Below are 13,789 nucleotides of genomic sequence, written 5' to 3' on the forward strand. Positions count from 1 at the left end.
GTATGTGTGTGTGTGTGTGTGTGTGTACAGAATTGGGTGTTTGGTACTTTGCAGTCCAAGCTGCAAAGTCTTGGACTATGATAACATAGAATCATACTTTCTCTTAATCAAGAAAGTTCTTGAAAGATTTGGCATATTTTTTTTAATCACCAGATGTTGGCAAAATACATTTTAAGACATGTCCCATGAAAAAGACTGGAAAATATCCTCCACACCCATGACTTCTCCTTGAGTCTATATACTGATGAGTCCCAACTGTGCTTCATCCGAACGCCACACTTTCCTGGTGATCTCATCTAATCCCAGGACTTTAAGTACATCTCTATACTGATAATTCCTAAACATGTTTCCCCAGCCCCAATTTCTCTCTATTCGTGATTCAACTCACAACTTCAACTGCCTAGCAGACATTTTCTACCTCCGTGATACAAGTGCTCCGCAAACTCAATCTGTTCAACAAACTCCTTTATTCCATCTTTAAAAATATACTTTTCTAAACTAGGCATGGCGCCGCATCGGCAGTCCCAGCTCCTCGGAGAGCCTGAGACACAAGAATAATGTGAGCCCAGGAGTTTCGAGTCCACTGGGGAAAAATAGCTGCAGCCTATCCCACCTCGTTATTACGTGTGTCCTTGTGACATGGCCCCTGACCTGAGGACACGCTTTGTGCAGTGGGTTCTGTCCCATCTATTTATAGGTTTTCAGGGACTGAACTCAGGCCACCAGGCATACCTGGAAAGTGTGAATGGGCCCGTGTGTGGCAGTCATACGACAGCCTTACTCTTTTTTTTCCTCCACGCTGGTTTGTGACACGGTTTTTGTTGTTCGCAGCTGCATATTCCAGGCTAGCTGGCCCTCAAGCTAGCTACCAGGGAATCTCCTGTCTCCACCTCCCATCTTGCCATAGGAGCACTGGTATTGCATTGCATACTATCATGCTGGCTTTACAGGGGTCCTAAGGATTCGAACTCAGGTCCTCATACTCACAAGGCAAGCATTTTGCCCACCAAGCTCTCTCTCCAGCCCTTCACTTTGTCATAACTCTCTACTTTTCACATGCTTCACACAACACTATTTTTTAAGATTTGTTTTGTGTATGTTCACCTGCATATATGAATAAGTATCAAATGCATGCCCTGTGCCTTTGGAGGCCATAAGAGGGTGTCAAATCAGCAGAAACTGGGGTTACAGATGGTTATGAGCTGCCATGTGGGTGTTGGGAAGCAAACCCATGTCCCCTGCCAATAGCAGCCAGTGTGTCTAACCACTGAACCATCTTTCTAGTCCCTGACAACAGCACTCTTTCTTTTGTTGTTTGTCTGTTTGTTTGTTGTGACAGGGTCTCTCTCTGCCCTGGCTATCCTGGAACTCACTCTATAGACCAGGCTGGCCTCAAACTCACAGAGATCTGCCTGCTTCTGCCTCCCAGTGCTGGGATTAAAGGCGTGCGCCACCACCGCCTGATTGACAACAGTACTCTTAAGGCAACTAAACATGCCTCCCCATCTCCCAGAGCCATACTTTATTAGAGTAGCCTTCATTGGGCTGTCTTGATAATCAAAGTTCTCCCTGCCTGACTCTCAATAAGTAGGGAACTCCTTGTTAGCAATAATTTTATCTTATTCATCAACTCCTACATCCTGGCACAAAATCTGTGCTCAATAACTGTGGGTTGAAACAATGCCTGAATGAATCACAATTAAATATTAATATAGAGCTAGCATAGAAGTCTCTTTTCTGTGAGGTCCCGTCTGTTTTCGAAAGCAGATAGGCATCTTCCCCAGTGCAAACAGTCTCAGAAATTCAGCAGGGAAAACGCCTTTGGGGGCACACTCCCATCCAATACTACCAATGCTAGAAGTGATCCTCCAGAACGGACCCACTTCATAGTATGCATTCACGGCACCTACTTAATGAGGATCACATCTCTACACTTGGAAAAATGATGAAACTGGATAAACAAGCAGTCGGTTTGTGGTATCAGTGGGAACGGGTACGGCAACAATTTTGGGCCAATCCAAGTAGAAATCATTTGATTTGATCTGTGGAAAGCTAATCTTTCTTAGTTCTTCCCACTGAGGCTTAGGCTTATCTTCCATCAGACATGTCCAACCTTTTGACATTCTGACAAGATGTCATCATCTACAAAGTTCATGCTTAAGACTCATGATCAAGTTATCGAAAAAAAAAATCTCGTAATGTTTTGAGTCATTTGATAATTTTGTGTTGAGCTGCATTCATAGCCAAAGTAGGGCACAGGGGCGTGTGACCCCCAAGCTCCACGTTGGACACACCCTGCTTGAGTTGGAGCTATATCATCTGTGTGTATGCAAAATACAAATGGAACACGTGCACATACATGCATGCTGGAACCAGGCCAATCCCCGGAACTGAGAACTTGCAGGCGCTTCAGGAGTACTTGTGTTGTGCAGACGTGAGCTAGAGTAGAGCACAGCTTTCAAAACCTAAATGTAAGCTATGACTGTGAAAGGTTACCCACTCCTATGAGTAACAACTAACTTCTCCTGAAACAATACGTGCAATTAACTATGGCTGTCAAAATAGCAATGTATATATGTATAATCTAAGAACATATATATGTGTATGTATGATTCAAATACCACATTTAGATAACACCACAGCTAGAAAATCTCTGTGTCACATCCTCTTCAATCTCCTTGGGCCAACAAGATTCCCAGGGTCAGAGAGAATAGGTGTGTGTTGCAACACCACCATGCTTTCTTCATTCTCTGCTGCAAAGCAGTTTAGACAACCATGCACTCAGGGAATCTATCGCTACATGCCATACTACGCTTTCACTGGACAGTAGTCAAGTCAGGACTCTGTCTTCAAATGTGTATTCTTATATTCATTCCTGTTGGTTAACTATGCAATTAATCACAATAATAATTCTGTACAAGGCACTCTACTCACCAGTCTAGAGGATATCTTGATTGAAACATGGCCCATGCATTCAGTGAACATTAGATATCGATGAGATCATGAATTAGCTAAACACTTCAAAATCATGGATGTAAAATAAGAAGTACAATACTCTAGGCTATCTATGCACTTGTGGCCTCTCTCTGTATTATCCCCAAATACATGCAATTCTACGTTCAAATGTTTTCCAGTTCTTTCTGCCTGTCATATGCTAGTTAATATTCTGATATGTACCAGAATGTGAGCTTTTAATCTCCTCACTATGTCTGTCATTGCAACTCTTCCTCTCTTCACCATTTTGCCCCTCAGCTTCAATTATGCAAAGCAGAGGTTGATAAAGAGCAACGGAGAGTCTCGGGATGTCACGATGCACTGCATCAATAGCAAACATGCAGTGCTTGGAGAGACAGGGGACAGAACTGGAATTAAGGAAGGGACTATGCAAATTATTTTATTCTACCCGATAAAAATTCTCATCCTGAAAAAAAAATTCATTTTGGAAAATGTCCTTTTAGACACAACTTCATCAATCTTCATGCCATCGGCAAGAAGTGGTTAACCACTGGGGACAAACTTCATTGCGATCAGTTTGTCTTATGACAGCTTATTGGGTATGCTGGGAAAAAGGCAATGGGTGGAGCAGGAACTAGAGTACTGCCCACCAGCGTGCACTTCTTTAACTGACAGCTTGTGGTGATAGTTTCACAAACCAAAATTCAACACATCTAGATAGTAAAGAGAAAGACATGAATTTATATACGTGTACAACTGTATCTTTTTTTTTTAATTTTTTTTTTTTTTTTTTTGGTTTTTCGAGTCAGGGTTTCTCTGTGGCTTTGGAGCCTGTCCTGGAACTAGCTATGTAGACCAGGCTGGTCTCGAACTCACAGAGATCCGCCTGCCTCTGCCTCCCAAGTGCTGGGATTAAAGGCGTGCGCCACCACCGCCCGGCTACAACTGTATCTTTAAATTACATAGAATTGCCTTGGAAACAAGAAAGAAATACTTACCTTTTGTAAGAGCTGGCTAGTCTGCTTCTTCCAGGGAATTAAAGTGCAAGCAACTGAATTAAACCAACATCCTTTTTACTTACCTAGGCAACAGATGGATTTTTTTTTTACCTGAAAAGGTGGTTCCTTTTTAGAAAACTCGGTAAAATTAAATCAATACTTAAACATTGACTTTATTGAAATGTTATTTTTTTCTAATACATTCTAACTGCATTCATTGGGCCAATAAGTATGTAATAGTCCCTACTGTTTACAATAAGTGCAGATACCAAGATGAATATCATATAATTCCTAAGTAAAGGAGATTATGGGTTCGTGATAGGAATACCTGTGAAACTGTACCAGGATTTCTAGTTATTTTCAAAAGGAAGATTCTAACGGGTCATGGAAAATTTGACCCTCAAACTGTCCATCTTCTCAATTTATAACAGACACATATTTCATTGGAGAAAATCTGAAAGATAGTATTTTAAACACTATAACCTTTTTAGAGAAATGAACAACTTTTATCTGGCAGTGTGTGAATGGATTCAATAGGTAGAAGTTTCTTTTGTAATGGGTTTGACTTCCCTGTCCCTTCTTATCGCCACTTTCACTTATATTTTATCTCCCTTTCTATCAATTATTTATCAATATAAGCCTATTAAGTACACTTCAAAGAGCTTAGAAGATTTGCTAATCTGGCATATAAATATAATTTCAGCTTCTAGAAGTAATTAACTGTTCGGAACACTAGCAATGCATTAACTCCCTTGTTATTCATGAGGAAAAATACAAATTCTCGAATTCAGCTTTGTACATCTCCAAACAAATAGAAGCCAAAGTGAAAAAATGTCTTTCTTGATAATCACTTTGGATTTATTTTTGTTGTTGTTAGTTTTAAAAATGACAAGAATTTCTGATAATTATCAGTTGGATATGTGATGTTCAGTTGGCTTAATTTGCAGCAAAGAAGTAAAGCTTCTTTACTTGGTATGTTCAAAAGGATCTTCCTGTGGGCCCATGGTATTCCAGTGGGTGCCTTGCCACTCACACACAGAATTTCAAAATGCACTTTCTCTGCTCATATGCCCATCATCACCCTGCTTTCTTTCTTTTCTTTCTTTCTTTTTTTTTTTTTTTTTTTGGTTTTTCGAGACAGGGTTTCTCTGTGGCTTTGGAGCCTGTCCTGGAACTAGCTCTTGTAGACCAGGCTGGTCTCGAACTCACAGAGATCCGCCTGCCTCTGCCTCCCGAGTGCTGGGATTAAAGGCGTGCGCCACCACCGCCCGGCTCACCCTGCTTTCTGAACCATGTTCTCTCTGCCATTATAGTTCAGGAGGTAAATTCCTGTTACTTAATGCTGTCTAAAGCTAGTCTGGGGAACCATGACTTGGATTCTATTTTCTGATGCTCATTTCTTAATGGAGTGCTAGAGAGATCCCGTTTCAAACCAGACACACTGCTAAATATGGGCAAATGACTAGAGAATTTTTCTGCCCATACTTCCCATTAGACCCTAGATTACCAGAAACATCAAACCCATTTACAAGTTCGGCTAGGGCTCAACAAATGTTGGCTCTTGGAACAGTCTCTTGAGTTGCGCCTGCACACAAATTCTGATCCCAGGTTACAGAAACCCATGAGGTGTTTCGACAGGTCTGTGCATGTCTCCTAGCTGAACTTCCAAATATGGTAATACCAACATTAACAAGAAGGTCTAGTTGACATTAAATCAAAGAGAACTTGATTTAAGAGAGGTCCTACGATTTATGTGCTATAATAATTGTTGATCTTTAACTATACTAATCCAGGCATAACAATGCTGCTGACTTCAATTTGTTCTTTGGGGATTCAACATTAATAAGCCCTACCAGTTATTAACAGTTAGCAGATAGCTGAAATAAGCCTGGATCGGTCTACAGCCAAAATACATAAAGACTAAGAAGTTTATCTACACGCCCTAATAATGTACTACAACACTGGGTTTAAGCTTTTAAAATAAGCCTGAGAAAGTATGTGGGAGCTCATATAAAATATTTAATGATCTAGAGATTCTATTTTTTGTTAATTATCAACCAAATTCTGTATGGTGCTTAGCATTGTGCTCAACACTGCTCAAATCAAGAGCTTTCCCTTTAAGAAGCTTATAATCTAAAACATACAAATAACCATATGCAGAAAAAAAACTAGAGATCAGAGTAAAAGGAAGCATTCACAAAAATGTACAAATTCAGCACGCCAGAACTTTTTAGTTGAGCAACATGATCCCCAGTGAAATTCTTTCCAAATGATGTATCATGTGCACAAGTTATAAGTGATTATCTTCAATTTTCTTAGAAATGAGTAATAAGATCCCTCTTAAGACCCATGCTTTTGTATATGCATCAAACACTAAAGTTGGCATGGTCATTGATAGCTGCCATTTAAAGAGAAAACATATTTTCTGTCTCGTCTCATAGGAGACAAATCCAGGACTCTTTTCTCCCAGGTTGGTAATAAGCAGCCTTTTCCGAGGCTACAGTGAACAGCAAACATTGCAACTCTAAAGATGGAAGCAACAGAATGCTCAAAAATATTGCATCAAAATATTGGATACAATCTACCAGCTCATAAGGAAAAAAACACATTGCAAAACTGACACCATCTGTGTGATCTAGCATCCATCAAAAACTGTCTTCTGTCTCTTTTTAAGATGGAGGCTCTATTAAGAGACTTCTCCCTATCTCCCACTTCATCTCTTCAGTTCTTTTCCCTTGCCCAGGCTGCCTATTGTGATCATTTCAGCCAATTTCCTGGAGGTATTTTCTAGCCCCTTTCACCCTATTTAATCCTACAAGTTTCCTGGGAAGCCTGTTTACTTGCGTGCTCCCCCACTACCCTGCAAACCCTTTGACAAAAGGGCTTGCATCTTACTCCTCACTGCACTCCCAGCACCTAACACTCAGCCTGCTAAGGTGCCCCACCAATCAGCAGCCATCTCCATCAGATCCATGGCTTTTTCAAAGCACTTCTCAGTCAGTTTGTGTAAAATATATATTCAGAGCTCATCTGAAAGAATTCTCTAAACTCCGCTAAGTAAGCCCACAGCAGTACAACTTTGGAAAAGTTTTGACAAATCATCTGCTCACCCACACGTATAGTGTAATCTCAGTGGAGAGAAAACCCTCCCCCGCCTCAATTCTCATTCTTGTGCCCAAACATTAGGACTGCTAATTGTTTCAAAATAATTGGGGAACCACAGCTGGCAACACAAATATGGTTGCTAGTTTTCATAGTAAACACACATGTGTGCACACACACATTTATAAACAAACTCCGTTTCAATAATTTTACTTTGTATTTTTCTGTTTCATCAGTTTCAAGAAACTCCAAGTCGATCTTGGCTTTCAGCGGCTGCCTTTTACCCATAGGTGCAGTTGGCCTTCTGGATCAGTTCTAGCACTTTCCAAGGCCTTCTCCAAGGCAAAATCGCTCCATCTTGGGGGAGTTACAACACTACCATGGTTTGTTTGATTTTCTCATTCCCATCTGCCCCCTGCAACTCCCACCCCCCACAAAAGTGGTATATGGCATTCATAAAGTGAATTACACTTGATTTTTGTTTAGAGGATTTTTTTTCAGACTTCTGTAACATTCCCTTGAGACAATTGGAAACATCATTGTCTGATTACCAGCTCCCTTCCCCTGCCTAAAATTGTATCCATTCTTGATTGCGCCTGTGGGTAGGTTAAGCAAAACAAAATAAACATCTAGACTTATGAGCTCATTGGCTTCTTTTCTGAATTTTTCTAAATTAAATAAGGGCAAAAGAGCTGCACTGAAAGGCAGTTATATGGATTTCCCTGCCAAGCGCTAACTCTGTGGGCCTGGTTTCCATCTGCAGTGCTTTCCAAGTTACAAATCCTTGAAAAAAAAAAGTGGGGTCTGAAGAGATTCATGGATTTGAGGAACATGCTATTTAGAACGGCTATCCAGTGCCTTTGAACACTCTAAAAGCAATGGGAACATGAGATTGGAAGGGTTTAGACCAGCTTTGTAGAAGTCTGGGGTGGTTCTTCAGCACCAGTGATTTATTTTTGAGGCTGGGTGATTTCAAATGCCATTTAGTCTCATCCATATTAGCATAAGAAATGTACCTTATCCACTCTAACCCAATCTACTAATGGCCAAAGTTAGCAGTCAATCCCAAATGTGCCCCTTCCGTGAAGCAGGACATTCTTGAGGATTTCTCTTTACTGGGACGGAATCTCATTTTATCTGGGACAAAGAAAGCTTTAATGCAGTTAAGACAGTGCAGCAGATAAACTGAACATGGCTTAAACTATAAATGGGGGGGAGTGAGTTGAGTGGTCACCGTGATGGTTCATAACTATCAAATAATTTGCAGCTCTCTTTCAATTTCTAACCAGTGAACGACAGCAGCAAATTACACATTTATTTGCTCTGAAATTACGCACTTGCCATTGTATTCAGTCTGCCATTATCATCTCTTCTCTGAAATACTGATGAGCTCTTTCCACATATGAACATTAGAATTTACGCCATAGTTTCTCCATCTATATCATCCATATTTGCCCAACTGTAATTCAGAACAAATGGTTTTGTACCAGGTCTGAGAATCTGAACGTTGTACTGCCATAGTTTAAAAAAAAAAAAAAAAAACACGGGTACAAGGTAGTTGCATGGATATCGCCATATTTGAAATTTGGGCTTGTTTTTACACCTGCTGTGTAGAAGGTTCTGGCCACCATCTAATTTTGTCCAATGACTGAAGTGAGTTGCGTTGGTTTTACGTGGGAAAAAAAAAACTGAAAAAGTGCTTTCTCCTAGAGTTTGGGAAATAATAGAGGAAAAAAATCTCTATTACAAATAAGTCTCTATAAGTATGATCATCCTTAGGCTGGAAGCACGAAAGGCAGGAAGCAAGCCCTGGCCAACTCTCATAGACACAGTGTGTGGGCCCTCCCAATACTTTTATACAGATGTAGCAAAGAGGCAGGCAGCCAGAGAGCTGGGGGGAAGGAGGGAGAAAGGCAGGCACGCGCGCCTCTGTATGTGCGCGCAAGCCTCTCTCTCGCCCTCTGTGTGTGTGTGTGTGTACACGCGCGCGTGCGCACACACACGTGCGCGTGTGCATGTGCTTAAGGGGATTGCTAATGAGTATCTGGATGGACTTTTCTCTGCCCCCCCCCCGCCGCCTTCTTTAAGCACCATTTTTTACTTCCCCACTTCGCATCAGCCAAATGCTGCCCAACCTGGACTAGTTCATCTTGTGGGGGCTCAGTATGTAAGGACCAATTTTTACATTATCAACAAAAGCGTGTTCTCTAGTCTCAGCAATCTAATTACCATGGCACTTCCAGGGGAGAGAGATCCGCCTGTTGTTTCAGCTCTGTAAAACTGATTCATAGGTTGCCCCTTACAGCTCTTGCACACGCCCACGTGGTACGTTATTAAGACTTAACAGTGGAAGAGGTAGTTCTACCCTCCCTTAGAGCGATATCCTGCAAGGCAGTGTTTAACATATGCGCAAGTGCACTTCAGTCACCAAAAAGGGTGACCAATTACCTTTGCAACTAAACAGCAGGCTCGCTAGGCTCTTTTCATCAACCTAAAGAAAAGGCTGAGGGCGCGCTGGCTGCCTAGGTAACCTCCTGCCAGTGAACGCTCCCTGGCAGCGCCCACAAGGCGCGCATCCGCATTCACAACTTGGTCCAACGATCCGGCCCGCCTCCCTGACTTGTTGTGAGCCACCAGCCAAGTTGTGGCTAGGCTTGCTCCCAATCTCTCCCAAGAGCGGGACGCGCGTTTGGCTGGACGCACGAGTCCTTGGAAAGAGACCCTGGAGGCCACAAACGTCTCACGGTGTTCGAGTATGGTTGGCCGGTTTCTTCTGAGCGCACCTCTGAAAAATTAATCTTTTTGAAACCTATTTTTCCTGCCCATATCGTTAGTGTAGCAACTTGTCCTGATTGGATTCTAAGGCCGGCATTAAGACCCCAACCTCAGGACAGTCAATCACACAAGGCCATTAATATTCATCTGTTGACAGCGGCAGCCCTCAGCTAAGGTTAAAATATGCCCTTACAGAATCATCTGATTGTGCAGAACAAAAGGCAGGCGCCCAGAAACTTTCCTCTGCCTAAAATCTTCTCCTCTTCAGGGTCCAGCCTGTCAAGGCAAATGAATTTGGGAGGGGAGGAGTTAAATCGTCTTTGGACTCGCGTTCCGCAGGCCAGCACCGCCGATTTTTAAAGAGATTTTGCCAACCTAGATAAGGGAAGCTGATCGAAGGAAAAGGCTCAGTCTTCCACATTTGGGGGGTCCCTCTTACTCAAAAGTTTCCTTCAGTGGGTCTTTACAGCCTCTGTGGATTCAAAGATTTGTGCTTAACTTTGCCTGCACTTGGGCCCGGCCAGCCTCGGGAACCCAGACTAGGGAAAGGAAGGCATGGGGAACACACGGTGGAGAAAGTATGGCCAGAGCTGTGGGTCCAGCTAAGGCAGAACGTGTAAGTTAGGGTGATAAATTCCCAAATCACCGTCACCACGTTGTGAAGCCGGTTTGCTAGAACCGTAGGGAAGCCAGCTCCCACCTTCCCGCCCTCCCCAAAAATGGGCGCTAGAAAGGCATCTCCACCGTCCCTTGCTCTGGCTTGCACACTCCCTGACAGCAGCGTGAGCCCGGGGCATGTGGACAGAGTCCACACGCACTCTGCTTCCCTCCCTCAGTAGACGGGGCCAGGCCCCAGGCACAGCGACCGTTCCCAGGTACCCAGCAGCAGCAGAGAGCACGGCCGCGGCGCCTCTCAGCTAGCGTAGCGTAGCGCGCTCTGGGAAGAGCCACCGCGCACGCCTTGGCTTCCCACTGTGCGCGGGGGGACGCTCAAGGGACCCCTTACTCACCTGGCACAGGGGTTTCAGGGACCCATTTGAGTCCGGGCTGCAGTCTCTGGAAGAAAGAGCGGACCTGGTGACAGGTGGCGTCTGGAGGCGGCGGGGGCTGCGCCTGTCCCAGGCAGTCCAAGCCGATCAGCATCGCCACCAGCAAGCACGCGGTGCGCACGGTCCCGGCCATCCTGCTTCTCAGGGGAGCGAGGAGAGCACGAGAGAGTGGCAATAAGAGATGGAGCGGTGCCGGGACTCAGCAAGTCTGGCAGTGGTCCTGCAGAGCAAGAAACAAGCCGCTACCCAGCCGCTGCAAAAGTTTCCTCGCAGCTACCTGGGCGCTGGGCGAGGGCGGGAACCGCTTGGCGGCGCAGGGCGGCTGGGGCGGAGCCTTGTGGGCGTGGCGAAGAGGGACGGGGCGGGGCGAGGCGAGCCGCGCCGCCTGGGGGACGGCGGCGGGGGTCGTGTGGCTGCTGGCCTGCGGGATGCGGGGCGTGGCGGGAAGCGGAGCTGGGAAACTGGGTTTACCACAGCGGGCAAATCTGGCGGGAGAGGCGCGGAAGGAGAGTGTGGAGCGTGTGCGGTGGCTCCCGGCAGCCCTGCCCTGCCACTCGCTCGCCGCCGCTCTACACTGGGCGCTCTGGCATAACTACTGCAGAGGGGCTGCAGGCTCGGGCACGCTGATTGGCTTCTCAGCAGCCATCCCCTTTGACTGGCTCTGGGAGAAGTTCCCCAGTCTCACTCCTCCTTCCCGCCTCCCATCGGCCTACAGCCGGGAGGGCTTTTCCTTTTCGGCTTTTTGCAAGCTCTCCATCCTTCCTTGGAGTGGGTGGAGGTCCGCGGTTTAGGTACACATACACACACCCGCTTCGACGCTAGGCCTTCTCCCACCCAGATCCTACTCCTTCTGGTAACCAGAGCCCACACAAAGCTTCCTAAGCACAAAATCCATGTCCTTGTTCTGCTTTCTGTTCTCAGAAGGCTTCCTGGGAACCCTTTTCCCAAGCAGCTCTGGCCAAGCTTTCAAAGCCAACCCACAAATAGGCAGCTGGGGACCTCTGGATTTCACAGCCTGGCTCATCTTTGTACCTAAAAGGTACGGAAGCCCTTGTAGCTTGCTGGGTCTGATTCAGTAGACCCACACAAAGTAAAATATATATATATATATTTTTAAGCCACTTGATCGTAATCCCCAGGTAAATCATAATGTCTGCAGGATAGTCCATGGGCAACCCTCATAAAACAAAGTACAGCTGATGAGAGTAACTCATTAGGAAATCATTTTAAAGATTAAATTCATTAAGCCACAGTCCGTTTCATACCTGGAGTAGAACCCTATTTGGAAGGTTTCCTGGATGCCAATCCCCAATTCTCTTACTTAATTTTCACCATTAGAAATACATTTCTTTGAGAATCAAACACCTCTTGGAGAAGGAAACACATCTAATCACTACCTGTGTGCAACGAAGAAGGGACCATTCCATTAGATTGATTCTCTTTGAGACTCCAGTCGTGTGCACACACAAAGAACAACCTTAGCTCAGTGTCTTGTACGTAGCGGGAACTCGGTATTTCCATCATGAAAAGACTTTAATATCTCAATGCAAGCTAGCTCGTTGTCTGATTATATTTCTTTTTTACTAGTCAGAAGTATGCTTGGAGAAACAGAACGATAAATAGGCATGGGGGGGAGAGTCTGTGTCTTGAATATGTTGACCGAGAAGACAAAGCAATACGAAGGTCACTGAGTAATTCATCCACTCAGGTCTTCATTTGTTCATTCAGTATCAAATATCTGAATTCCTACTATGCACCAGACTCCATGGGACACAAACAGAAAACGGAGACACAAAATTATCCTGTAGTACCTGACCTCAAAGAGTTACAAACCTTATGGGGCGCCAAGGAAGCAAAATGTTAACACATTATGTGTTAAGTGGGAAGACAGAGTTCTAAGGGCTGAGCGGATGGATCAGAGAAAGTGTCCCAGAAGAGCTGATGGCCTAAACTCGGACTTGAAAGCCCAGTAGGAGCTGAGGTGAGAAAAGATTGGGGGAAGGGTGCCCAGGCAAGGAAGCAGGGTGAACAAAGAGGAGAGGCCCTGGCATGGCCCATTTGGAGAGTGGGAGGTGCGAGTAATGATTTCAGGCTGAGGAGTTAAAAGAGCTAAGGCAGGAGAGAGAGGCGAGCAAGGGCCAGCTTGTGCAGTCGGGGAGGGCTGCACAGGAGTCTGGGGAACCACTTAAGGAAATTGTAAGCAGAGGGGTGACACGATCGTATTTGTCTTATTAAGAGATCTCCGCAGCACTGTTTCAGAGTATGATTTGAAAGGGGGGAAAGCCTGGAAGCAAGGAGACCAGTTAAGAGGCCGTGAAACCAATACCAGCAAGAAATGATGAAGGCCTGTGACAGAGAAGTTTTGGAAGGGGAAAATGTCCTAGAGATATTTAGGAGATAGAATTAAAAGTGTAGGCTGATCTAGTACCCGTGGGGGTTGGGGAGAAATGAGTCAAGGATGGAGGGCTTATTCACCACCCCCACCCCCCTTTTTCAACAAACATTGAGTGGTGCCTATGTATCTGGCATTCTTCTCCTACTTCATAATTTTGCCTGGGGCTAGGCCTGCGCCTGCATTGAACATTTGACAAATGACATATCCACTTTAAAAGAAACACCAATTAAGAGTCCTAATTTGGCTGGTGAGTTTGATATGTTCCACCTGTGGAGCCCTGTGACCAAAGGGCAGATTGGAAGGCAAGCATTGATTGAATTTCATGACCTCGCAGAGGAAGACATGACCTCCCATAAATTCATGATCTTCCAGAGCTCATGCAACCAACTACAAAGGCAACAGTTGTTTTCAACTACTGGGTACTGAGTACCTGGAAAAAAAGTAACCATGCCTCCGTTTTAATATGTGCTTTTTATACATAGCGCGCTTTGTCGGAACTAAAGCACTGCTTCCCG

At 44.6% G+C, this 13,789-nt stretch overlaps 1 protein-coding gene across 1 annotated transcript in view; it reads right to left on the reverse strand.

The window, feature by feature from the left end:
• The window catches only part of Gpc3 (glypican 3), a 31,813-nt gene extending 20,646 nt beyond the window's left edge, over positions 1-11,167 (reverse strand). The window contains exon 1 of the mRNA XM_057760784.1: positions 10,841-11,167. Coding sequence (XP_057616767.1) covers positions 10,841-11,012 — 172 coding nt within the window. The 5' untranslated portion in view covers positions 11,013-11,167. The remainder of the gene's footprint in view (positions 1-10,840) is intronic.
• Positions 11,168-13,789: the final 2,622 nt, after the last annotated feature.

The sequence above is a fragment of the Chionomys nivalis genome, chromosome X (assembly GCF_950005125.1).
Source record: "Chionomys nivalis chromosome X, mChiNiv1.1, whole genome shotgun sequence".
Lineage (NCBI taxonomy): Eukaryota > Metazoa > Chordata > Mammalia > Rodentia > Cricetidae > Chionomys > Chionomys nivalis.